Source organism: Geospiza fortis, unplaced genomic scaffold (genome assembly GCF_000277835.1).
Source record: "Geospiza fortis unplaced genomic scaffold, GeoFor_1.0 scaffold333, whole genome shotgun sequence".
Taxonomy (NCBI): domain Eukaryota; kingdom Metazoa; phylum Chordata; class Aves; order Passeriformes; family Thraupidae; genus Geospiza; species Geospiza fortis.
The window spans coordinates 4223847-4250303 of NW_005054347.1; the positions used below are offsets into that span (position 1 = coordinate 4223847).

At 48.9% G+C, this 26457-nt stretch overlaps 2 protein-coding genes across 3 annotated transcripts; both read left to right on the forward strand.

The window, feature by feature from the left end:
• Positions 1 to 3596: 3596 nt before the first annotated feature.
• On the forward strand, positions 3597 to 11160 carry LOC102033277 (cytochrome P450 4B1-like). 2 transcript variants are annotated; one of them, XM_031058701.1, is made up of 11 exons: positions 3597 to 3784; positions 4427 to 4471; positions 4996 to 5123; positions 6604 to 6728; positions 6844 to 6995; positions 7528 to 7634; positions 8124 to 8314; positions 8729 to 8862; positions 9009 to 9073; positions 9664 to 9752; positions 10431 to 11160. In XM_031058701.1, the coding sequence occupies exons 1-11, from the start codon at positions 3709 to 3711 to the stop codon at positions 10597 to 10599; spliced, it is 1281 nt and encodes a 426-aa protein (XP_030914561.1). In that variant the 5' UTR covers positions 3597 to 3708; the 3' UTR covers positions 10600 to 11160. The 2 variants fall into 2 exon arrangements, with proteins under 2 accessions (XP_030914561.1, XP_030914562.1); XM_031058702.1 differs by having other exon boundaries at positions 9670 to 9752.
• Positions 11161 to 17601: 6441 nt separating this feature from the next.
• Positions 17602 to 23807, forward strand: LOC102033442 (cytochrome P450 4A6-like). The gene is made up of 12 exons (XM_014307880.2): positions 17602 to 17787; positions 18590 to 18731; positions 19419 to 19463; positions 19548 to 19675; positions 20093 to 20217; positions 20312 to 20463; positions 20668 to 20774; positions 20940 to 21130; positions 21426 to 21559; positions 21970 to 22034; positions 22708 to 22790; positions 23585 to 23807. Exons 1-12 carry the CDS (start codon positions 17602 to 17604, stop codon positions 23751 to 23753), a joined length of 1527 nt encoding a protein of 508 aa, XP_014163355.1. The 3' UTR covers positions 23754 to 23807.
• Positions 23808 to 26457: the final 2650 nt, after the last annotated feature.

The following is a 26457-nucleotide window of genomic DNA, read 5'->3' on the forward strand; positions in this document are numbered from 1 at the left end:
ACCAACGTGCTTTCCCTGCCGGTGATGCCTAGCGAGAGCACGGCTCACGCTGAGCTCCGCAGGCTGCTGCAGACTGCGCGGTGTTGAAAAGGGTGTTGGCTGGCTCGCAAGTAAAGAGAGCGGTAGCACGGTGTGGCATAGGCCAGGTCGTGCCGGGCTGAGAGCTGGCATCGGTGCTGGAGGCAGCCGAGCCGCGCTGCTGTGTCCCGGGGCAGGCTCCAGTGTCACCTCCCTGCTCCTCTGACAGCCAGCGCAGGGCCGCTGCAGCTCTCCCTGCGGCGCTGAGCTGATCAGATGCTGGGCAGATGCTCGCTGCTCCCGTTATCCACAGGCACTTCATCTCCCCTGCCAGCTTGAGTCGGGGACATGTGAACCTGACGATTGGTCATTCTGAGCCACTTTTCAGCCACAGAACGCATCACAGGCATTGCATCCAGCACAGGGGCCGTGGATCTTCTTACAATTGCATTAAGGTCATGGGTAACTAAACCCACGTACGTAGGCGAGCCTGGTTCTGGTCACTGGTGTCAGGGATGATTATTCCCTGAGCTATGCACTTGCCCACACAGATCACCATGGCTGCCTTGGCAAACAGATTTTCACAACTCAGCAGCAGCCTCATGAGCTTGCCTGATGCAAAAGGTTTTTCCATAAGTGAAGGCTGCCTAAAATCACCTTGCCCTCTACTGGGCTCTGCTGGTGTCCTGCCGTGGCCGCCTCTGTGGCACATTAAATAGCTGGCACCCTGAAAAGTGTCTGGGAAATCAGGAGCAGACCTCACAGGACTTGTCTCTATGCTGTGGCAGTGCCAGTTTTGCTGTGCTGGACAGGACAAGCAGTCTTTTGGCAATGTAAGCATGAAGATGGGCCAGTTCAGAGCTTTGTTACACTGCCAGTTGGACTTTAAAACTGCAATTAAATAAAGTATGTTCTTCTGTTTCTTCTGATTTAATAATTTGCTGATTAATGCTGCTGAATTCCCCAAAGCCTAACAGTTCACACAGCCAGCAAAGAAACTGGCAATGCTCTGGGCACGCAATGAGTACAAAGTTTGCACACACCTCAAGGGAGGACCTGTGAGCTGTACTCAGGGAGAGCACCGACATTTCCTGTTCTGCTGATTTAACTGATTGTTTCCCAGTTTTGATCCAGGCCAGTTTAAAATCTCAAATGTATTTGTCATGCTCTGGGTGGATCTCCTGGGAATACATCACTTTGTTTTAAGGCATTCTCTGGGTATTAGTCTCTGCTTATCCAAATCACTCAGAAGAAATGACATTAAGATATCAGGAAGAGGTTGTGTAGAGCTGTTCAGTCTCACTGCAGCAGCATGACTTAGTTAAACCCAGACTGCCAGCCCTGAGCTGACCAAACTGACTCCCCATGGCCGGGGTTGGTGGGAGGCAGAGGAGGGCAGGGTCACTGCCCTGCTGGCCCAGGGTGGGTGTCCATCAGTCCCTCGGCAGCCCTTTGTCCACTTGTGCCCTGTGTGGAGAGGAGCCAGCCCCTCTGGCTGCAGGCAGCACACTCTCATGCTCAGATTTCAGCTCCTGTGTTCTCTCTTTCATTTGCTATCAGTGTGTAGTCATTAAAAAGTGCCCTTAAGCCTCTTCCCGGATGCTTTTAGTGTTGGATCCATTTCAAAACTTGCATTTCAGCATGAGATCAGGCAATTACCTTTCTTTCTTAGACCCAAGTGGGGTTTATGCTTTTCTTTTCAAGCCCCCAGGGGAAGAAGAAGTAGAAGTAATGGTCTTTCATGCAGAGCTGGGTATCTGGAGCCGTGATTAAGGCGTGAGAGCTTTCTGTCCCTCTGCAGCTCACAGAACTTTACACCCTCTGCTCCAGGAGTGCTTCATGCAGCAGGTTACTCACCTTGAGGGTAACCACTCCTCTCAGATAAACCCATTCAATCCTCTGCCAGCACAGGGGTGGTTCTTGATAGCACGAGCTAAAGTGCTGCTCCAAAACAAGGTTGGATGCAAAAGCTTCTAGGATTAGGACTTCTGCCAATGAGATTTGCTCAGCATCTCCCAGTTACTTTCCATTATGTTTTTTGTGATTCACAACAGGAGAAGCACAGGCTGCTGTATCAAAGGGACTTTCACATGTTCAGGTGTCATTTAGCTAAAGGCACCGTGCCAAGCAGTGCTTCTGCTGGCATTTGTTGAAGAGGTGGGTGCTGAGGAGAGCTGCCTCCTTTTGCCCCAAAACTTGATTCCCGAAGTCAGAGAAATTGATGGTTCTATTTATTAAGTTCAAAATCTTGATCATGAGCGAGGGAAGTTGAGCTTTCTGTAATAACTGGTTGTAGTTCATAATTCTGCTGAATGTGGGAGACACATGGGATGGATGTGATTCTGCTGAATGTGGGAGACACATGGGGTGTGCTGCAGGGACACCCCAGCTTGTGAGGAAAGGGGGGCTCAGTCTTGGAGCTGAACCTGGACATGGCCCTGGCAGACACCCCATGACTCAGGAGTATCCTCTCCAAGACAAGCCACACGTGGCTGAATATTTGATGTGGGTGATTATTTGAGTATGAGCCATGTCCTGGATTGAGACTAAAAGCAGCCATACAGCTGAGCTGAGATAACTCAGCACTAAAGTAACTGTGCAAATATTCACTTGATACAGCCAGTAGGATAACTTTGAGGCTGATTTCTGCACCAGTATGCTGATTTAATTAATCTTCAAGTCAAAGCAGCAGCAGCTATGTCAGACCTAGCTTACCAAAATCCTTCCCCCTGCTTATTGGCCCAGAGTAGTTTCTCTTCAAAGAAAAAAGAATCTTACATGGGTTTGTCTCTGTGTTTTTCTTCCTCTGCCTGTGATTGTGGATCTTTCCACTTGTTTTTTGTCTATTTCCTGTACACAACAACACTGGCTGTAAAAGCAATAAAGCAGAGATTACTTTGGAGTGAACCTGCCACTGCTGCTGCTATGAAGGCTGGTGACAATGCTGCAGGCTGGAGATTGCAGCTTCCAAGGACAGGAGATAAATCTTCCCAGGACCACCAGCTCTTCATTGCCTATAAAATTCAATTCCCAGAAATCAATGAATTCTTAATGTAATGTTATTAACCAATGTTCCCTCCTCTGTATGATCCATTAGTGACTTTGGATTAATTCTGTTCCATTTTTCCTGGACACTGGCCTTCTCCACTGAAATGTCTGGAGGGGGCTGTGGTGTCCCACAGCTGCACTGGGGCTTGCAGTGATGCTGTTGGCTGCTCTATTTTCTCCCAGCTGCAGGGTGCTAATTGCTCAGCCATGTGCAAATGAGAATTTAGTTGCATGCCATAAAGTGCAGATGCTGTCTGGGGCAAATTTGTCTTCTATGGGATGGCCATGGAAAAAGGGCAGATAACACATATGAGCTGATAGGCACCACCACGGTGCCTAAGGATGTTCTCCAGCTTAAGTTCAAGTGATAAGGAAGAATTATTTTATAGGAGCTTTAAAAGTAGCAAACATCTCTACTTCCCATGCTTTGCAAACATGGAGGGAAAACCCCTTGTTTATCCTTACCTGGTTTTGTGCTGAGAAAGACACGCAACTTTTAAAACAGTGTATTGGGAGATTTTTTTTCCCCTCCAAATCTGTATATTCTTTCGTTTTTTTCTTCTCCTGAACTAGTTTCTCAAGGAGGAAGAGGTGCTGGACAAGGCAGAGCTTTGGAACCAGAAGTACCCACTTGCTCACCCTATGTGGTTTGGGAGTTTCTCAGCATTCCTGGTTATCACTGATCCCGACTATGCCAAGGTTCTCTTGGGCAGAGGAGGTGAGAGATTATGGTTTCAGCTGGGGAGCAGCAACCCCAGCCTGCAGATTTCCCACGCCAGCCTCAAAATTTACAGCAAGGCAGGGTTTCACAGAGAGGTTTTCTTGCAGAAATCTTCTAAAGGCATGGAGAGATACCATTCCTTCATGCTGTGCCCTGGGTGCTTCAGGCAAAGGGCTGCAGGACTGACCTGACTCTAAATCCATTGCTGGAAAATCAGACTTCCTCAAGTGCTCCTTGAAAATTTAAGGATCTCAGCAAGGAGAAAACACTTGGGAGCTTTTTTCTAGATTCAAAGTTTTGGCTCCTACTATAGAGAAGTATCTTTAGTGCATCAAGAAGAAAAGGTGCTGAACAGTGATGTCTGAGAGGGTTAATCATTTACCACACTGCACAGACTTTGGACTACCAATATTCTTGTTTTGTCCAGTGTGAGCATCTGCTTTTATATGTATTTATTGCTGCTGGCAGAGACAAAGTTGTTTCGTGTTGAAATACTGGGAGTTCTGCAGGGATGCCATTAATTTTGCTTCATACCCAACCAAAAGTGAGAGCCCAGAGGGAGCTTTGAGCTGCAGACCTGGATTCATGCTATTGAAACATTTACCATTTTATTTTCTCTTTCTTTATTTTTTTTTACAGATCCCAAGGATAACATCAGTTATAAACATCTTGTCCCATGGATTGGTATGTATTCCCACGGCTTTGCCTGCAAGGAATGATTCTGAAGTTATTCAAAAGCATGCTCTAAATAAACATCATTGTACCTGTTCCTTGATGGAGTTATAGCTAAAAGCTTCCTGAAATTATTACATTTACTGAAAAAGGTTCTAAGTAGTTCTATTTATTTTCAAGGAAGGAAAGTTCAGACATAACATATATACAAATACTTACATGTCCATAGATAGCAAAGACTGGTGACGGGGGAAGCTTAAATTCATTGGAGGACTGGTGAAAAATATATCTGCTGTTCTGAATTTCTCTATTTCAGTAGTGTTGGTGTTTCTTCTCGGAGACACCGCTGTGCCATTTTGGTGAGCAGGGCTTTGCTCAGCTCTGGGAACCCTGGGGCTGATGGCAGCATTTGGAAATACCCTCTCACAGCAGCTCAGATAGCAGATTTAATCATACTCCATGCAGGCTGAAGCTGCAGGCAGCTGAGAGCAGCCTGCTTGTGCCCAGCTAAACATGCCTTGCCTGTGTTTCCCCAGGGAATGGGTTGCTGATCTTACATGGGCCCAAGTGGCACCAACACAGAAAACTCCTGACCCCAGGGTTTCACTACGACGTCTTGAAGCCATACGTGGCCCTGATGGCGGAATCTACAAATGTGATGCTGGTAGGACTGATGATGCTCCTCTCTCTGCCCTGTTTGCTTTTCCCCATCCTGTCTGGTTAGGAGGTAAATGCTGGAGCAGGGTTTTCTTTATCTGGTAGTTGTAAGGACGTGCTGTGTCCTGGTGGTCAGTCTTTCTGAGTCACCCCAAATCCACAGCCTTGAGCTGGAAGGGATGAGCATCCCTTGGAAGGGATGAGCAGGTTGAGCCTCCCTTCAATGACAGTGTCTCTGGTACTACTGCCTTGGGATCTGTGGCTGAGATTTTAGGATTGATGTTACTGCCATCCCATGCATGATGTCAGTTCCAGCAGCAACTTCTTATAAGGTGTTTGTCTAAATAAAGAATTGAGGTAAAAAAATGTTCATAATAAATCTGCCAAAAATAAAGGTTGGAGCAGAGCTATACTGTGACCTAAGGTTAAAGGTTATTATTTGCTGTCAGCATACCCATGACTAGACTGCAAACCCTTCCATGCCTCATAAACAGTGAAACTGCATTGTTCTTCAATCCACTGGTGCTGGGCAGGATGGAAACCAGTAGGAATCACAGGAGAAGGGCACCAGCCTTGTGCATGTGAACTGGAGGAGTCTAGATGCTGGATCTATTCCTTCTCATTCACCTCCTTCACTCCAACCTCCCTGCCAGCTTCAAATAGATCCTAGCTGGATTCCTCCTACTGGCCCAGGGAGCAGCCAGGAGCCGGGGGCTGGAGAGCCAGGAGAGCTTTTGCAAGGCTCAGAAGTGCCGGGGAGTTTGAAATTCCTTGTGCACAACGCCAGTTGTCTGAGCCCGTGCCACCAGGTGGCAATCGTAGCCTGTGCTACTGACGTGCATCTGTCCCCATAAGCCTGGTTTGGTGCTGTGGAGCTCAGATGTCACCGTGCTCCTCCCTCCCCTCCCTTTCTCAGCTTTGAAGTCCACTCGTTCCTTACAGCCTTGAGGGGACAGAAGATTCATCATCACTTCATGTCTGCTGGGGAAGAGAGGCAGGATTTATAATCTCTCTGGGGGTGCCCTATGTGAAAGGTTGAGCCAGAGCTCCTGTATTACTTGCTGGCACAGAGATCAAGTGACAGAAAAAAAACTTGCTCCAAAATTTGTGTCTTGAGCACAAAGCTCAAATCTGCTCAAGAAGGCACCCAGTGAAGCCCAATGCCAGAAAAATACACTATATCCTAAGAAAGATTTGGGTAACTCCCCATCACCCAGAAATGCACCTGTCCTGGGCTTCTCCAGGATGCTCTTGCCTCAGGATAAGGTGCAGCAGGGCTCACCACCACCAGGATCCAAGAACAGCAGTTTCCTGAGGCAAATCTCATATTAACCATCCTGCTCTTGGCTTCTCTGGGATTTTGCTGGCAACTACCAAAAATTTCTCTGGGATGGATCTCTATCTGAGCACTCATTTAATCAGGGGGTGACTGCAGACCATGCAGAGCTGACCCTTTTCTTCTCATTTCTGTCTTTTTTGTGCCCTAGGATAAGTGGGACAAGCTGATAGCAGATGGGAGGCCAGTGGAGCTCTTTGAGCACGTCAGCTTGATGACTCTCGATAGCATCATGAAATGTGCCTTCAGTTGTCACAGCGACTGCCAGACCAACAGGTCAGTGCTGGCTGCCCCAGACCCTGGCAGGAAGTTTGCAGCTCAGAAGGGAAATGGGCAAATTGCTTGTCACTGTGCTCCCAAGTTTACAAGCTTCCTATTCCCCTCTCTCCAGGAAAAACACCTACATCCAGGCTGTCTACGACCTCTGCCACATGGTGGACCAGCGCCTCCGCATCTTCCCCTACCACAATGACATAATTTACTGGCTCAGCCCTCATGGATTTCAGTTCAGGAAGGCCTGCAGGATCGCTCATGACCACACAGGTACTCCCTGCTGGCATCCTCTCCCAAAACTTTGGACAGAGGCAGTCAGGTGTTCTCCTTGCCTGTGCAGTGAATCCTGCCCAGAGGCTCAGGGCTGAGATCCAAGCAGGGCATCACCTTGCAGTAGTGATCTGACCTAGGCAAGAAGCAAAGGGGTCTCACAGCTCCTGGTCATTAAACTGGAGGAATTGCCCTCTGGAAATGCTTCTGTAAAATGGCCAGAGACTGGTGAGACAAGGAATGGGCACTGCAGGCAACACCAGTGCAAGGAACGATTTTCCATTCCAAGCCAGGTGTGATTTAAATGCATGAGAGGTGTGTAAAGTAGGCTGAGAAGTCCATAGTGAACAAAGAAAAGGATTATAATATCCATGGCATTTGTTGCCACTCTACAGAAAAAGCCAAAGTGCCTGGGATGCAGAAGCACAGGTCAAATGCATCATGCACTGAGCAGTGCTCATCTCCCTGGGTGTGGTTTGCATTCAAAGGAAGGACGATTTTACAGCTGGACCTTTAACCCTTTCTGCCCCAGACAAGGTGATCCAGGAGCGAAAGGAATCCCTTAAAGATGAACGGGAATTTGAAAAGATTCAGAAGAAGAGACATTTGGACTTCTTGGACATTCTGCTGTGTGCCAAAGTGAGTGGCAAGGAGTGTATGTGTGACAGGGCACAGAGTGCAGAAGCAAGTCAGTCTTTGCAGGGAGTCTTTGCCACAAGCCACCAGAGACCCTCAGGACTGCACAAGCCATTAAAACAAATTAGCCCAGTCCCACCCAGTTGAAGAGAGGCTGAGGTGATTCAATTTCCCATTGCTGAAATGTTGGCAGTGTCTTTTTGAATATACAGCATGCAGAAGGATTCTGTAGTCCTGGTGGTTTAATATGGGGGGGTAAAGAGATTTAAAAGTGAAGGGAAAGGAGCTCTGAATTCAGTGTAAACAGACATTGATTTTGTTTACATTCCTCCCACAGGCATCATCACATCCCTTTTGCAATAGCTGAAAGAATACAATGGCCCCTACTGGGATATTTACATATTTATATATATATATGTGTGTGTGTGTTACTGTAATATATGTATATAAATTTTATATGTATGGGCCACTGAGAGTATCTCTGGACTGTAGGATGAGAATGGAGCTGCACTGTCTGATGAGGACCTGCGTGCTGAGGTGGACACCTTCATGTTTGAGGGCCACGACACGACAGCCAGTGGCATCTCCTGGCTCTTCTACTGCCTGGCAACCCACCCTGAGCACCAGCAACGCTGCAGGGAGGAGATCCAGGGCATCCTGGGGGACCGAGAGACAATCCGGTGGTAAGGGTGCACCAGTTCCTCTGCTGGTCACTCCTTTCCTATCGCTGCCATTTCGGAGTGATGTCTTCAAGGCTCAAAAGCTGGGGGTGCTTAAGGTTGCTGCATGCACAGGGACTTCACAGATCCTTCAGCTAAGACATTCTGGATGCCATCCCAAGTCCTGGGCCACCAGCACTGCTCTTTGCTCTCTCCTGTTTTCTCACCACAGGGCATCATAGATGTGCTTTTCACTTTTCCCTGTCGCTTTGCACTTGAGCTTGTTCAGTGGCTGTTCAGGTTGTTCAGCCTGTGGCTGGGCATTGTGGGTCCCTCTGTTCTGTTGCAGTCTGCTCAGGGGCTGGATGGCTGTGTGTGAAGGGACCTCCCAGCACAGGCAGTGGGGGGATGTGGGGCTCAGCCTGCCTGTCCCAACAGGGAGGACCTGGGCAAGATGCCTTACAGCACCATGTGCATCAAGGAGAGCCTGCGCCTCTACCCGCCCGTGCCTGGTGTGTCCCGGCAGCTCAGCAAGCCCATCACCTTCCCCGATGGACGCACCCTGCCCGAAGGTCTGAACATCCCCCTCGTGCTGCACAGGGCGCTGCTCTCAGGCACCAGCTGCATCCTGCTGGCACACATGTTCAGGCAGGGCTGTGTAGATGTTGGCTTGTTCCTTTGTCAGTGAGCCCTTGTCTCCTCCTCTGTTGTTTTCCAGGCAGCGTCACTGCAATAAGCATTTACCTCATTCACAGAAACCCTAAAGTATGGAAAGATCCTTTGGTGAGTTTTCTTTTGATCTCCTAATAGTTCTATCCCTTTGTGATGTGTGACGGTGTTCGCAGGGGTCTTAGGATGAGGGAAGAGATGAGGATCTGACTCCACGTTTCAGAAGGCTTGATTTATTATTTTGTGATATATATTATATTAAAACTATACTAAAAGAATAGAAGAAAGGATTTCATCAGAAGGCTAGCTAAGAATAGAAAAAAAAGGAATGAATAACAAAGGTTTGTGTCTCGGACAGAGTCCGAGCCAGCTGACTGTGATTGGTCATTAATTGGAAACAACCACATGGGACCAATCACAGATGCACCTGTTGCATTCCACAGCAGCAGATAACCATTGTTTACATTTTGTTCCTGAGGCCTCTCAGCTCCTCAGGAGAAAAAATCCTAAGGAAAGGATTTTTCATAAAAGATGTCTGTGACAGGGATGTGCCTCTTCCCATGTACCCTTCACCTGTTATCAGGAGAGAATAATTCTGTCTCTGCTATGGGGTTCTTCATAAATTAAGGGGTGTCACATTTCTCAAGAAACCAGCCAGTAATGTGTCTTTAAATAATTGCTTTTTCTTGCTGCATATTCTTCATTTCCAGGTGTTTGACCCTCTGCGTTTTTCCCCAGAGAATGTCTCTGGCAGGCACTCTCATGCCTTTCTGCCTTTTTCTGCTGGAATGAGGTAAAGGGAGTTGAACACTGAAGGAGTAGTGGGCAGAGACCACCACCTGCAGTCCTGGCCCTGCAGAATTACACAGTTAAATAGTTAAATGAGGGTATAAGTGTTTGTGCAACAGAGGGGTTCTGACACTAGGAGGCAAAATGGGAAGGCAGCATTGCCAAGCCCCTTTTGGGGACAGGGAACTGGGTCCCAAAGCTGTGGGATATCCTGCTGGCATCCTGCAGGGAGCCTTCAGCATTCTGCTCCTGAGCTCACCTGCTTTCCTCTCCTTGATGCAGAGACCCCATCCCAGCCTCCTGTGTTTTGATTCCCTCCTTCCCGCCTCCTCCCAATCCTTCCCTTTGCCCTGTGCTGACTCCTTCAAGGCCAACACATCACAGACCTTCCCTCCTTGGAGTCCCACCACCTCATCCCTGCTGGCCAGTCCTTTGGCTTCCCCATCTCCCTCCTTCTCCATGACCACACATGGAGCTCCTGATGTTCCTCTCAATTCCTCCTGCTCAGCCCATGCCCCTGGGGCCCCCTGAGCTCAGAGGGGGAGGATGTGTGCTGGTGTGGGATGGGCTGGGATGGGCTGTGGGGTTTGCTGTGCCCAGCACTGGATGGAGCTGTGTGGGATGGGCTGTGGGGTTTCTCCACACTGGATGGGGCTGGCTGAGCTGCTCCCTTTCCCTGCAGGAACTGCATCGGGCAGCAGTTTGCCATGAACGAGATGAAGGTGGCGCTGGCTCTGACCCTGCTGCGCTTCGAGCTCTTGCCCGACCCTGCCACGCCTCCCCTCAAAATAACTCGGATCATCCTTCGCTCCAAGAACGGGATCCACCTGTATTTAAAGAAGATCCGCTGATGCTGGCAGACATCCTGCCTTCACCAGAGGGAGGGACCGAGCAGATGACGGGGCAGCGTTTCCCTGGGGTCGAAGCGCAGGGCAGGATTTGGGGATGAGGATTCCTGATTTCATCCACCAGCTGAAAGCCCTTCTCAGGCGAGGCCCAGGTGGCTGGGATGCCATTGCACAGAGCCATCTGCTCCAGGGCACTGATCTGAGAGCAGCCAGGCTCGGCCACGCTGTCTGTCCTCTTGCGCTGCCATAAGAGCGGGCCTGGCCTGGTCTGGGAACATCTGCAGGTCCCACCAGCCTCCTTACCAAATCCTGCCTTCGCACTTGTGCCCTGGCCAAATCTGTGACCATTTCCAGCCCTGCTCCGTCATCAGCACCTTCCTCAGTGCCTGGAGGTCAGCCCTCCTCTCCTGCAGTGGGGACAGCTGTGACAGACCTCTGTCTCACTTCTCACACTCAGTGGGCCTCTGATTTGTTGAAAGCACTGATTCCAGTTTGGGCTCTGAAATCGTGCCCAAATTGCAAAATACTCTGTAATTTTTGTCTTAATAAACCAATAATTTTTCCTGCAACAGCAGCTGTGTTTTTTATATTGCTGGTGCTTGCCTGCTTCATCACAAATGCAGTGTAAAACTCCTTTAGAAATGGAAGATGGAGAGGAAGCCCACGAGCAGCAAGAGACTACCCTGGACAGGCCAGGAAACTGCCTGTGGGTCTCCAGCCAACACAGCATCTCCTTCCATGGGCAACTCTTTAACAGGGGCCCAATAATCAATCATCAATCAAAGTTCTCGTCATTAGAAAGTGTATCTGGGGGTGAGTTCCATCTTTATTTTTAGTATTATTTTATTTTCTTAAGCTGATAAAATTATGAGAGTTGGTATACTGGAGGACACTAGTGAGCTGTCCTCTGCCTCTGCAGGAATCATTATTGGGATAGAATATAACACATCAAACTGTGAAATCCCAAAAGCTGGGAGAAGGCTGCTGTGCAGCTGGACAGCAGCTGACTTCACACAGCCTTCACCTACAGGGTCTGGTTTGCAGGGGTGTGCTGGGACAGCTCAGGAGAAAATCCACTTGCTCCAGTTGCCTGTCCCCTCTTCAGACACAAGGTGCAGCTCTTGAGCTGAAATCAGAATTATGCAATGGAGAGAGGCAGAGTATGCTTATCAAAATGTCAAAAATTATGAAACTATGAGACACCACGAGCTCTTTGGAGGGCCATGTCAGGATATAAAATTATTTTAATAAATTGAAAAACTGCTGCTGTGAATGGAATGCGAGTCCATAAGCACAAGAGCAGGCACAGGCATGGCACAAAACCAAGAGAAAAAATGACTGACAGGCAGCAATTTCTCCAGTGGATGTTCTGTACACAGAGACACAGAAAAGGTAATATGAATCAATAATATCCTGCTCTTGCAATCACAGCAAACATCATGCTTGGATGCATAAGCACAAATATTTCTCAAAAATTTTTCACTTGTGTCTCTTTCAGTAGATGAAATGACACAGTGTCCTTCAACTTTCTTTGGAGATTTAAGTATAAAAGCAACAGCATCTGCTCCAAGCTTACATACTCTAAAGTGCAAAATGAGAAAAATTTTAATTAAAATAACTGAAGTTGCCAGAAGTAAATTGCATACATCTCTGTATTGGATGCAATTTTCTTACAAAGACAAGATTTGAAGAAAATAGGATCTAAAGAGGAGTGGATGAATCTTGGCATTCCAATGTGAAAGATTAAAGCACAAGCATCTAATGAGCAAGAGCAAAGGCTGAAATCATGGTGTACCCACTGAAAGAGAGTGGGTTAAAGGGGATCGCACCAGAGGAACTTGACATACCCCATGTAGATACATGGCAGCTGCTAAATTGCATTTGGGTAGATACAGACTGCCCAACATCAAGCACTCCCTAAGATTTCTAAAGCCCTGGCATAGGTTATTTGGAGAATCCACAGAGGTTTTAAAAGCTGGTGACTGGTTTTACTAAATACTCCAGAAGGCCAGAGGAGATAATGGATGTGGTAGAAGGCTGGGGCAAGTTTGGTTTTGTTTTTGTGAGTGGGTTGAACTGGGGGAACAGGAAAAGCTGCACTGCTGCTGCTCCAGCTGGACCATCCAACTCATGAATGTTCCTGGCCCTGGGACGGAAAAGCCTGACTGCTCCTGTCTTCATCCTGTTCAGTCATTGTCTCCCTCCTGACTTCTAGGACTCACTAAAAAGCTGCCTCTCCATATCTGAGGAGGAAAAGGGAAGATGCCCTGCAGCATTCTCACTGTCCTCTCATAGTTGTGCTTGTGGCCTCTTCACATGAGAAGGGGGCAGAGCCTGGATTCCCCTGCAGCCACCCAAGCCCAGCGTAAAATCTGCTCACAAATCTCTCCTGTGATGGCGCTGTCACCCCCTGAGGCCAGGAACCAAGGACACTCTGTTAAATAACACCCCACATGGCAGCCCAGCTCACAATTTCCCTGATCCACAGCATGCCAGGCCAGCCAGCCTGCATCCCACATCCTGCATCCCACATCCCATATCCTGCATCATGCCACATCCTGCACCATCTCATGTCCTGCATCACAGATCTTCTATGCAAAGCAGGCTGCCCTGCTTTGAACTGGACAGCAGGGCTGAGGCTGCAGCAGGGCTTCTGGAACAAGCCAGAACCTGATTCCCGACAGCAATTCCCCAAATCTACCTTCCTCTCCCAGGTATTAGAGATATGGCAATAATAAAAACACCTGGTTACATGGGATGTATTGCTGTAGAGCAGTCAAGCTGCAGAGAGCTCACCTCATTCTTTCATCCTTCCCTACTTTTTGCAGAAAGGGTAGCTGCAAAGATGATGAGCTGACCTTGGACTGTGTGATTCACACCTTCAGATAACTATTGTAACAAGAGCTCCTGGTGGTGGCTGTGCAACAAGGGTCAGTCTTGGTTTCACTTAAAAACGTCTTGGGTTTTTCTCATTGCTTGGTTTTCCGACGGCAGCAGGGCAAAGACGCCACCTACTCCTGCAGTAATTCCTCTCCCCACAGGCTGTCACCAGCTCTGTGCAGCCACATCCCGGTGACAGGAAGGTGTCTGTCTGTCTCAGTTCCACACTGGCACTTTTTTGGGTGCTTCCAGGCATGTTGGAAGTGGCAGGACCAGCAGGGAGAGCAGCTGGCTGGCAGCACCGGGAATGCAGTGCCTGCACAGAACCCACGCTGCTCTCCAGGCAAATTTACTGTCAGATGGCACCAGCAATTTCATCTAAACTCCACTGGGATTTTACACTGGAAGCAGCCTGTAAATTAAATAAGTATTGCAACATATTTGTCAGGCAGCTGTATTAAATGCTTCCAGATATACATTCATCCTCAAGACATGTGTGGTCAGATGGGATCCAGGCAGCTTGCATTACTCTGCAACACTTGCTGGGCTCTTGCCATGATTTTCTCATCTATCATGTGTTTGGAAGCTTGAAATGTTATTATTTTTTTTGGCATTACTGCTGCATTTCATCTGTCATCACTGTGTGCTGCAGGAACACACAGGGACAGATGGGCCTGGACTCTTCTTCCTATCTGAATAAACACAGGCACAACCAGGGAAAGCAGCTGCTGCAAGGGCAGCCTCTGGGGCAAAGCACCCATTTGCCACCTACATTTCACCTGCTCAGTAAACCACTTTTTCTGCCATGAATTCCGACCACGTGAGTTAAATCAGTGAGGAAGATCCTCTCCTTCTTCTGCTTAGGTGTCTAAAGTGAGCGGAGAAATCCCCAAGACCCAGAAAGCAAATCCCACATCCCACAGCCTGCTGTGTCCATGGCTGTGGTATGGGATGGAAATTCTCCAGTGTGAGTGGGTTGTTTCTTGTTGACAGCCTGAACTGTTGTGACCCCACTGCCATCACGTGGACATCCACAGCACTAAGACAACCCTCCAGAGGCTCTCTGCAAATGTTTAATAACTTTCCATGTGTCCTTTAACACCCAGCTGCAGTTTCACCAGTCTCAAATGTTCAGAAGGTCAAGCCAAGCTTCTGTTCCCCCTGGCAGCCTCCGCAGACCACTGTGGCTATCAGAAAACCCTGGTACCTGCTTTTTCATGCTGAGATCTTCTTCTGGAGTCCTCCATCACCAGGGCTGTAGATTCTCTGCTAAAAGATGGTTCTGGACTTGTCCCAGGGCCTTACAATGATCAAACCAATACTGCCCCTTTCCGCTTTTCTTCATTTGCAGCTCTGCAGCAACTTTGCCTTTTGAACTTTCATTGTTTCTTCCCCAGCAAAACCCCCTGAGTTTTCTTCCCCAGGCTGTGAGTGTTCATGGTTTCTCTTGCTGTGAAACCTCTGAAATACATGAGAAAGGTTTTTCTCTCCCCTCTACTGGTGGAATACAGAATGCAGAGGTTGGAGGCAGGATTAAACCCAGTTTTGCTATCACCAGAGATCAGATTCTTGCTCCAAATCCCCACAAATGGGTTTAGCCAGTTTGTCCCCTATGTTCCCTCCATATTAGCTCATCACTTGACATCTCATATGAACTTCAAGACAAACCATATCCTTTGTCTTCACCAGTAAAACTAAAAAAAATCTGAACCAGTAAACCAGAGTTTACTGGTTAATTTATAACTATAAGGAAGCCAGTTTGGTAAAAATTGACCCTGTTCATGGTCAAACTCGCTCTCCAGGGACTTTGTCAGCACTGAAAATTTCTGTGTTATTATAAAAGTTTCATGTGAAGCTGCACCAGAAGCTCCATCCATCAGCCTGGCCCCTCCACCTCTGAGTTTGGGGGTATTTATGTGTTATTTTGTTGGGGATTGCTGAAAGGTGCCAGCCAAATCAGTCTGGTAGTGATGTAGGTACCACAGGACATTCCAAACAGCTCCATTGGCACTGAACAAATGCTCAGCCATCACACCCCCCCTCTTTTCCTTGTGCAGAGCTTGTGAGGGACCCAAATACACAGCATCATAATATTTATGAATGTTCTGCAGGTCTTCACATGAGAGTTTGTCATGTCAAAGTGGGTCCCTTATGCTCTGGCTGTACCCAAAGCCCTCCCTAAGAGATGCCTAACCTGATTACAGCTTTCTGCCTCCTAAAGATCAACCTTTAACTCTGCCCTGAACTTTCACACAGACACAGATGGCCCGGTACAAAAAGATACACTAATTTTCATGAAGATGGCCAAGTGTGTGAAAAGGTAGCTCTGATCAGTGTAGTGCCTGCCAGGGATGTTCTCCAAGGCAATGACAATGAACCTCAGATAAACGCTGGTTTTGTCAGCAAAATGACCCTACAAGCAGAAAATGTGGGACATGGCTATTTTAGACTAAAACTAAAGGGAAGTGCCCAAACATCAGAAGTCCTCTGTCTCAGAGATGTGTTACACTGAAAGGAAGCACTCACAGAGTTCAGCAGCCCCTGTGCTGTAGCCTATCAGACTATGAACCTCCACAGCTGATAACCCATTTGATCCTCATAATATCCCAAGACACAAATGGGACATTATTTCAGCCCATCTGGGGATCCTGACTTTTACAATATGCATGGAAGGCACCCACACATGTCAGAGTTCCACCAACTCCACATTGCCATTCCAGGTTTCTGGGCTTATGGGATGGGAACCCAGGTAAGCAGCAGGATCTGCACAGGGATTGCAAGGAGGGTCTTACCTGGGCCCAACCAAGCGCCCATTGGAGAGGTAAATGCAGAGATGCCCTTTTGGAGAAGGTGAGATGCCATGTGGACAGAGGAAGGAGGGCTCACCAGGCCTGTAGAGAGAACATGGCCCTGCCATCACACCTCCCCATCATGTGCTCTCAACTTTCCTGCAACTCACTTCCCTGCTCTGCAGCTTTTCCTCTCTCATCTACTGACCATGGTGATTCCTCTGGACAGCAGTTTTGTCTCCTGGCTTGTCTGTGGAAGGAGCCCTTGGGAAGCAGGGCCACATCCCTTGTGTGCTGCTGGAGTGATGCCCACTGGCAGCACAGAGCTCAGCCAGAGCCCCAGCCTGCCTGCATCTCACCTTCTCCCTCCTCTGGCTTCATCCACCTGGGCATGGAGGGCTGTGGGTCTCTCAGGATCTTTGCTGGTCACCGTGACCCCAATAAATGTTAAAAGTCTCTTTTCCCAGCCCAAGTACTTGAAGAATGAGTTGGAGCTCTTCAGTTCTCGGTCTCAAGGTTGTTTATTGTATTTTATCTATAAAATTCTTTCTCCTGCCCTGCCGAGGTCTGTCCTGCAGGACAGTTCCAGGCACTCTGCCTGTCCCTGGGGCAGTGTAATGTCTTTATACTAAAAACTATGTATACAATGTTTACAATTATTTTCCAATACCCATCACCTATGTTAGACAGTGAGCTTCTACTCTAAACCAATCTGTAAGTGCCAACATCACAGCAGAAGATGGAGGCCAAGAAGAAGAAGGAGAAAGGCTGGACACGCCCAGATCCCTCCATCTTGCCCCCTGAATCCCCATTCTAAAAACCCCAAAATCTACTTTTTCACCCAGTGATAGCTTCACTATTATTCTACCTAAACTGTTGTGGCTTGCTGATCTTCATATAAGCTTGGTAATTTGCTCCATGGGCTATAATCAAACCCACAGGTGTTTTGGGCTCTGTGCCAGGGCTTCTGAATCCCCTGGCAGGGGTCCTGGCCATCCTGGACAGCCAGAGAGATGTCCTGGGTTCCCACATGGGTGGGTGTGACAGCCCTGCTGGCACTCCAGCAAAAGCAGGAAATGTTCAGAGGCTGGTTGCAGGGACAGGCTGCAGAAAGCAGGTCAAAGGGGGACTGGGTGCACAGGCTGCCGGCCCAGCTGACGCAATGTTTGCCCTGATGTTCCAGCAGCTATAAATTGCTGCCAGCTTCACTTCACCAGTCTCAGCTCCTGCACACGAGGAGGGAGAGGATTTTTACCTGCACTGAGTTCCCCACCTGGCTCGGGTGTGTGAGGAGCAGGTGAGAAACAGGGAGGAGAAGGCAGCGTCCCAGCCCAGCATGGCATCTCTGCTGGACAACATAACCAGACCTTTTGCTGCCATCCTGCAGCTGTCTGTGCTGCTTGGTGTAACCTGTGTGCTGCTGAAGGTGCTCCAGTTCTACTGGGAGAGGAAGAAGCTCATCAAAGCTCTGGAGGCATTCCCTGGGCCCCCAAAACACTGGCTCTACGGCCACAATCACCTGGTAAGGAGTAACTGGGCTCAGCCAGGGTGGGTTTGTCCCAGCTGTGCAAGGTGTCAGTCATGATGGGGAAGGGCTGGATGGGGTGTGCTTGTGCCCTGCTCCTGTCTCCTCCTACACGAGAGGACTTCTGCACAGGGAGTGCCAAGGCTTCAGCAGGGCAGGAGGAAAGGGTGCTGTAAATGTGGTGTGCATCATTTGGCAAAAAAGAATCATGCTTTTTTCAATCATGTCGTTAAACAAAGAGTCATGGGGCTTCCATAAAGTTATTTAAATATGAGCAATCATAATTATTATCTCTTTGCTACATTAAACCTTCTACCAAAAGGAGTGTCTTACCCTATAGCTGCTGAAGAAGACATGGCCACAAAGGCAGGGTGTTTTAATGCAGCCATTTTCATCAGGCTATAGTGCAGATGCTTTGCTTTTTCACACTGCATGCCCACCTTGCACTGCTGAAACTGGGGAACAGGGTTGTGACAGCCTTGGTCCTCCTGGCCTGTCCACCAGTCATCCTGGCATTGCCTGTGCCAGCTGCAGCTCCCAAGGGCAACACAGACCTGCTCCAAGCCCAGGCCATCCTAAGGTGTCTCAGATACCACCAGCCCAGCAAGGGATTTGGTGGCTCAGGCAGCTTTGCCTCGGGTGCACAGTCCCTTTGCAATGTTCATCCTCTCCTCCACCTGCAGCATAAAAGTCCCTGTGTGGCAAGTCCGCCCACTCTTCCTTCATTTCCCAATAGACAATTCTGCTCTCCCTGGCTCTTTTTCTGCCTTTATTAATCCTTGATTAACTCTCATTGCAGTTAAAATCTGAAAATTTTTTACACCAAGTAGTGTCATGGGGAGAAGAATATCCCTATGCCTTTCCCAGGTGGTTTGGACCAATCCTGCCGTCTATAATCATTCACCATCCTGAATATGCCAAAACCATACTTGGCCGAGCAGGTGAGTCTCTGCCTCCAGTTCTGAGAAGTCTTTGACATTTTCCTACCAAGAAAATACTGGGAAACTTGCCTGGAGTTATCCCCTCTGCCAGCTTCCTTCACAGCTATTGCAATTCTTCTTTTGCTCCTCTTCACACACTCCCAGGTTTCATGGAGCAGTGTGTATTCCTGTGCACAACAGAGACCAGGTGCCTGTTCCTTCCAGTTTCCTGTCAATTCCCAGTTTGAGGGTCATCTCTCTTACTGCCTTCTATGGCTTCTAGCACCACAATATTTGTGCTTCCCAGTAAACCCAGTAAAAGGTGTGAGCTGCCATGGCAATGGCTCTCAGAAAGCATCTTAAGTCTTCTCCTCTTCTCCCTCCTGTGCATTATATCAGTGGTACATACTTGGCCTTTCCCAGTGACTCCCATCCATTGTTCTCAGTTTTGGAATTTGCCATGGCTGTTTCTTTTCCACACACATTTTCTCGTTCTAACTTTCCCTGATTTTTCAAGTCCACTGCAATCCTAATTGTAGATGATCACTTTTAAACTCTTACCTCTGGTGGTACAGTATTTAAATGAGATTATTTATATCATGTGATTTAAAGGGCAAAATCTAATGCAAATTTATCCTGAATTTTCTCTTTCGTTGCATTGAATTCATCAGTTATTCATACATTTCTGACATTTATTCCATTTTACAGATCCCAAGGCTAGTGCAGTCTACAAACTCCTAGTTCCCTGGATTGGTAAGCCAAAAGCAGTAGTAAGGCTGTCAGAGCTGTGATCAAAGCCTGCAGGAGCTGACTGTGCCTTTGCTCTTTGTGCTTCAGGGAAGGGGCTGCTGATCTTGGAAGGAAGCAAATGGTTCCAGCACAGGAAGATGCTCACTCCAGCCTTTCACTACGATGTGCTGAAATCTTACGTGACCCTGATGTCAGACTCAGTCAAAGTGATGCTGGTAAGAATCCCCACTCCTGCTACTTTTACCTTTCAGCTGTGAAACAGTGAAAATAAAAAATGAGTAAGAGATGGCACTTAGAGAGTTTCTACTTTCACTGAATTTTTGGAGTAGTTTTGAAGTTCTAAAATTGCTCCCCTCACCTTCCTTTGGACATTCCACTTATTCTCTCTCTTTGTTTGCCAATAAAATCAACCACTGTAAGAATATCCTTTCATACCCTCATGTGTATCCTTTCATACCTGGGAATAGAAGTGCACAGAGAGTTAGATTAGGTTCACAGAATATATCATGAGTTAGGGCCTCTGCTTCCAGAAAAGAAAGCAATTAGCAGTGTGGATCTGGGAAGAGGGACAGGGAAATATGACCTGACCACAGAAGGTGGTCTGTCTCTCCTTACCTTGGCTCTTCCTTTAGGATAAATGGGACAAAAAGATCACAGAGAGGAGGTCAGTGGAGCTCTTTCAGGATGTCAGCTTGATGACACTAGACAGCATCATGAAATGTGCCTTCAGCTTTAATTCCAACTGTCAGACTCAGAGGTCGGTGCCTGAGGTTCCAGACCCTGGGAGAGTGAGTGCTCCTGTTTCACCACTCATTTTGCTAACACCAGCTTTGCCCTCGGCCTCCTTACAGCAACTCCCACTATTATATTAGAGCTGTTTTTGACCTGAGCTACCTCCTGAGTGATAGGATCCGGAATTTTCCCTTCAAGATTGTCTTCTACGACTTCACTCACAACGGCCGCACGTTTCAGGATGCCTGCAAGCTGGCCCATACCCACACAGGTATTCCTGCCCCTTTCTCCCAGCCCTGTCCCCCAGCTGAACCTCGCTGCCACTTGCCCCTGGAGTGTCTCAGAGTGGGGTTACAGCATGGAGTGGCCAGAGGGTTACACCTTAAACAGAGTCCAAGCTGATGGCTGAGCAGCCAAGCACATGAGGGTGCTCTGGAGGGACAGGATGAACAGAACAGATCTCTCCTCTGTGCAGATCAGATAATAAAAGAAAGAAAGATGTTGCTCTCCAATGAGAAGGAGCTTGAAAAGATCCAGAAGAAGAAGCACCTGGATTTTCTGGACATTCTTCTTTGTAGCAAGGTAAGTGTTTGAGATGATTGCACCAAATACCAAAGAACAGAACTGTGTGGCACTGAGGGTGCATCAGCACAAGAAGGGGAACACAAGAGACACCAAATCATACAAGTCCTTTGGGTATAAAAATAAAACACCTGTGTGCTTGGGAATGACATGGTCTCCTCTTAGGATGAGAATGGAGCTGCACTGTCTGATGAGGACCTGCGTGCTGAGGTGGACACCTTCATGTTTGAGGGCCATGATACCGTGGCCAGTGGGCTCTCCTGGCTCTTCTACTGCATGTCACTGCACCCTGAGCACCAGCAGCGCTGCAGGGAAGAGATCCAGGGCATCCTGGGGGACAGAGACACCATTGAGTGGTGAGCTAGGATTTCTTACTCCTTTAGCTTGAACTCCTTTAATTTACCCTTGAAGGCCTTTGAATAGTTCCTCCCAACATTCTTCTCCCTAAACTGGAGGGAGAAGGATTTGATGGGCGGATTGTTTAGTGGTTGAGGGATTGTTTGGAATGTGGCATCCAGTGGGTGGTGGCCAATTGTCCAGATCAGTGACGAGTGGTTTCCCTCGGGGGTCTGTACTGGGACAGACCAGTAACACCTTTGTCAATGACGTAGACAGAGGGATTGGGTGCATCCTTAGCAAGTTTGCTTTCAGGGAGGATCTTGGGAAGATGACCTACACCACGATGTGCATCAAAGAGAGCTTGCGCCTGTTCCCACCCGTTGCTGGTGTGTCCCGAGAGCTCTCCAAACCCGTGACATTCCCTGATGGACGCAGCTTGCCAGCAGGTCTGTTGAGTTTGTCCATCCTTCATGCTGCTGTCTGTGACAAGGGGGGCTTCCTTGCTTTGTGTGGAGGGGCTGGAGGGTCTTCCAGACTCCCTTCTCTCTCCTGGAGCTGTATGGAGCTACCACAGCTTGCTGCCACAGTGAGCCTGGAAAGGGTGGCCAGACAGAGTTCAAGGATGTGCTCCAGAGCTCAGAGGGGATTGTGGAGTGTTGTTCCTGGCCAAATGAAAGTGACAGACTGATAGAAAAAAAGAGACCCAGTTCTGAAGTCTTTGTTTTTGGCAGGAGATCCCCGCCAGATCTCCTGCAACGGCCCCTGCAGAGCACAGGGAGAAGGAGCATCCCAAAACCACCTCTCCTGCATTTTCACTCTGAGCTGTCATGAGCTTTTCCTCACTTTTCTTTTACAGGCTGCCAGGTTGGATTGAGCATATTTGCTATTCACAGGAACCGGGATGTGTGGGAGGACCCTGAGGTATTTCACCTTGCTAACAAGAAGGGAGGATGGTCTTTGAGCCCAGACACCCATTCCCCTTGAAGAAGGCAGCCTGTGCCTGCCTGCTATGGCTTTTTTCCCCCTCTTGTCATTCCAACATCTAAATACAAAGTTCAGTTGAGTTACCAAACACCCCAAAGGCTTTGAACGTGACAAAGGGCTAGGAAAGGGTGTTCAATAGTCACTCTTTGTGCATGGTGACACAGAGATGCTCTGGCTGCTTCCAGCTGCCCTGCACACACTTAGATTGATATGAGAGTCCCAAGCCCCACAAAAGAGTGTGCGATTTGAAGATGATATTTTAGAGGCTTCAAGAAATCACTGGAAAGTTTGAAGAAGGCTGCATAGCTGCCTTTCTCCAGGCTGTCTGGAGAGCAAGGATCAGACATCTCTGGAATGGAGGGATCCTGGCTTGATCCTTGCTGCTGTGGATGAGAAAATCCCTGCAGGCATCTTGGGCATTGTAGTGGGTGACCTGGGCATGTCCAAGGGGAAGATCCACTCAGTGGCTTTGCAGAGAGATCACTGTCATCTGCAGCTCCCCCAGGAAGAGCAGAGGCCACATCCAGCCCTAACCTGGGCACCAGGGAAGGACCTGGTGCTTCTCAGATCACACCAAATGCTGACCAGATGGTCCTTGTTGCTCCCACAGGTTTATGATCCCCTGAGGTTTTCTCCAGAGAAGTCAGCGCAGAGGCACTCCCATGCTTTCCTGCCTTTCTCTGCTGGATCCAGGTGGGAGATCCTTCATCCCTCTCCTTCCTCTCAGGCTGCCTTGCATGTGAGACCTAACTCAGATGTGAGCTCCTAAGGCCAATCCTCCCTCAGTCTCCACAAGCCAGGCTGGCTTGGCCAACTCAAGCAGGCTTTCCATAACAGCATCTCCTGTAATAGGATTTCCACGCTCCATCAGCTCTGTGGTCACTGTAGGATTTCACACATTTTTTCCCGTGGCTTTGTGGAGATGTTTGCATTTTCTATTGCCTGCATTGGGAACACAACCCCCTTGTTTGGGGGTGAGTCCCAGGGTGCCTCAAAGCCAAGGGGGCCAAGTCTCCATGGGTCCCATGCTGTATCAACAGACAGATGTAGGATACTGAGGTGTCAGTACCTTGCAAGAGGATCACCTCACAGAGCCAGAAATAACCTTTTGGAGGTGTCTGGGCTTTTAGCTGGCTCCTGGCTGCACTTCCTAGTGAAGTGAGCCCCTGTTCTCTAAATCTCATATCTTTTGTAAATGTTTAATAATAAAATAAATAATAAAATAAATTATAAAATAAATAAATGATTACATTTATTTAATAATAAAACAAATTTGTTTTAAAATAAAATAAATATTTATTTTAATAATAAAATAAATTAAATAAATAATAAAATAAATAAAATAAATGCATCAGGGGCTTACTAGATAAGCTGTAGTGTTATCCTCACAGGAGCTGGAGGTGCCCCAGCTCTTACATGGGGTGAGTCCAGCTCGGGGGTGGCTGGGGACAAAGGCAGCAAGCAGAGCATGTGTCCCCTCCCTGCAGGAACTGCATTGGGCAGCAGTTTGCCATGAATGAGCTGAAGGTGGCCCTGGCATTGACCCTGCAGCGCTTCGAGCTCTACCCTGACCCATCCAAGATTCCCATAATGAGACCACAGATCGTCCTCAGGTCCAGCAGTGGGATACACCTGCATTTGAAGAAGATTTTCTGATCCCACAGGATACCATGGCAGCGAGGAAAGAGCTCTCCCAAGGGACACTCTCCACCCACAGGTTTGAGAGGGGATCACCAAACAGACCCACATGGACCTCTCCCATATTAACCCCTGTCCTACTGTTGTCCAGAGGGGCTTGCTGAGCCCACAGAGCAACTTCAGTTCCCCTCCTTGCCAGGGGAGCAGCACTGCTAAGGGGGTTCCACAGCATTGCTGCGGCTCATCCTTCACCTCCAGGGCATCCTCCATGTCCTGCTCATCTCCTCATCCCCAACCTGCCCTCATACTCTCCCTGACAGGACTGCTGTCCCCTGCCTGTAGACTTGCCCCATTGTCAGCTCCCCAGTGGGCTTAGCAGTGAGCAACACCCAGCCTGGTTTGCAGGGATGCCTAAAGCCTGGGCACAGCCCCAGCACAGCCCCTGCCCTGCCTCCAGCCTGGGTGTGCCAGGCCAGGAGGGCCCTCCCTGCATCCCCTCCCAACAATTCCTGCTCGGGGGCTGGCACTGAGCCCACCATTATGGAGGTGAATGCTCGTGGTTCTTTTCTGCCCCAGCTCTGAACTTCCTTGAGCTGAGGGCGCTCAGGAGCCAGCGCAGAAAATGCCACCAGCTAACCTGAGGAAGCACTTGGCACGCTGGAAACAGCGTGTGACCAGCATTGTTCTCCTCTCTGAAATGAAAATAAAGCCTTGTGGGGATGAGCTCCAAGTGTGACTTTGGCTTCCTTTGCATTTGGGGGCCCAGCAGGGCACCAGAGGAGTCCCAGCAGGCCAGAGGCAAGGCTGTGCAGTGCTCTTAGTGTTTTCTCAAGGCACAAGCACAGTTTCTATGCACCCTGTTGAGCCTGTTTCCACAGATCCCACACCATCCATCACCTCACCTGTGACTCCAGGCGTTTCCAATAAGGAAACAACTGAAATGATCTGTGCTCAAACAAAGCAAAACAGAAATACCACAAAACTGCTGGCAGTAAGAACAAAGTCGGCTTGCAAAATAAAACAAGAAGAGATGTGAGTCTGCCTCAAAGCCTGTCCTGCAGAGGCTGAGAACTGGCTGCTCAGTTCCAGGGGGGCCTGCCCAAGGGGTGCAGGTGAGCACTGGAACTGGGCTTGTGGTGGGGGTACAGCGCCAGTCCAGGTGGGCCATCAGGATGAGCTGCAGGCCCAGGGTGTGCAATGGATCAGTAGGTGGCAGTGGGAGACTCAGAAAAATCCTCCCTGGTCCCCTTTAAAGGCCCCGGGCCTGGCAGGTGGCACAGCCAGGCCCAGCAAGGCCGAGGATGTGTCCTGTCCCTGGGGACATCCCTGTCCCCACCCTCAGCAAAGCAGCTACTCTGTCAGAGTCCCCCGTGTGTCTGGGCATTACCCGAAGCCCAGGGGATGTTTGTCACAGCGAGGGCCTGGGCACTCAGTGGGCAGCAGGGGACACTGAGGCACCAAGGCCTGCATGTGTGCCATGCCACGGTGACAGACAAGGCTGTGCAGCTTTCACCCCCTGCACTGGCATCACCAACACATCCAAACCATGTCTGTCTGCCTGTCTGTCTGCCTGAGCAGCTCTCTGCTGATGGCCAGATCAGGACAGACAAACCTGGGCATCTGGCTGAACTCCTGCAGCCCTCCCGCTCCCCATCTCTGCTGCCTGCTGCATCCTCAGTTTGAGAAACAAAATTCTCCTCGGGCTGGATCCACACCTTTGTTTTGGCTATGTGGCCACCAAAAGGGACAGGGAGGCTGAGACTAACCAGCAAGGTGCAGCCTGTGTTTATTTTGCAAGGCAGCTGAGGACCAAGCTCCTCTTCTCCCAGCCCTCCCCTTCCCACCCACAGGTGCAGGTTGTGCACATGCCAGTGCCACCACCCTGGCACTGCTGATGGGCTCAGGTCTGAAAGGTGAGACTCCTGCTGTCCTCCTCCCCAGCTCCAGCACAGCCAGGCCTTCTGAGGGCAGTGGTTTAAAACCACCTTTTTGTTACTGAAAAATCCTATTTATCAGGCATTTCAGCCACCATCTGGGAAGATGCAAACCACCTTGAAGCTCTGCTCACCTACTGTCCAGCAGGAGGTCCAAGAGAGGAGTTGTGGGTGCCCTTGGCCACAAAAACCCATCCCAGTCTCCTTGGTGGTGGGTTCCAAAAGAAACCTGGTGACACTTAGAGGTGTCACTACAGCATCTTCTGGTTTGGGAATGGGGGGTAGGACTCCCAGCTGCTGCCCACTCCATTAACTGTACAGTGCCCTGTGTTTTGGGGCCATCACCCTATTCACTGCCATGACCAAAGCTGCCCATTTGGTTTCCAAGTGTCCTTCTTATTGGTAGATTATGAATGGCCAACCCCAACCACTTCCAGCAGAGACTTTCTCCAGGGAAACTGCTCTTGGTAATCTGCTTGGGAGAGAGAGGAGAAACTGCTGACATTTTTGATGCAAAAAATGGATTGTTATTCCAGGCAGCTATGACAGTAATTGAGGTAAACAGACCCAAGCACTTTAAAATCTCTTCCTGTTACCAGATTTGCACTTTGAAGGGCCAAAGCTTTTGAGGGAAGGTCTCACAGCACCAATGCACCGTGAAGCCCTAATGCAGCAGGAGAAAACTCTCCCAGTTTTCAGCTTAGCCAGGTCAAACTGAGCAACACAAACATCCCCCCACCTTCAAACGGTGGCAGTTTCTGGACAGCAGCTTGTACAAGATAACCTCC

Excerpts from the sequence above, each read along its gene's own strand:
- LOC102033277 (XM_031058701.1), top strand. The coding sequence starts at position 3,709 with ATGTGGTTTGGGAGTTTCTCAGCATTCCTGGTTATCACTGATCCCGAC. Across the intron at positions 8,863-9,008 it reads TGGACGCACCCTGCCCGAAG|GCAGCGTCACTGCAATAAGC; the intron begins GTCTGAACATCC and ends GTTGTTTTCCAG. Across the intron at positions 9,074-9,663 it reads AAGTATGGAAAGATCCTTTG|TTCCAGGTGTTTGACCCTCT; the intron begins GTGAGTTTTCTT and ends CATATTCTTCAT.
- LOC102033442 (XM_014307880.2), top strand. The coding sequence starts at position 17,602 with ATGGCATCTCTGCTGGACAACATAACCAGACCTTTTGCTGCCATCCTG. Across the intron at positions 20,464-20,667 it reads GCTGGCCCATACCCACACAG|ATCAGATAATAAAAGAAAGA; the intron begins GTATTCCTGCCC and ends TCCTCTGTGCAG. Across the intron at positions 21,131-21,425 it reads GACAGAGACACCATTGAGTG|GGAGGATCTTGGGAAGATGA; the intron begins GTGAGCTAGGAT and ends GTTTGCTTTCAG.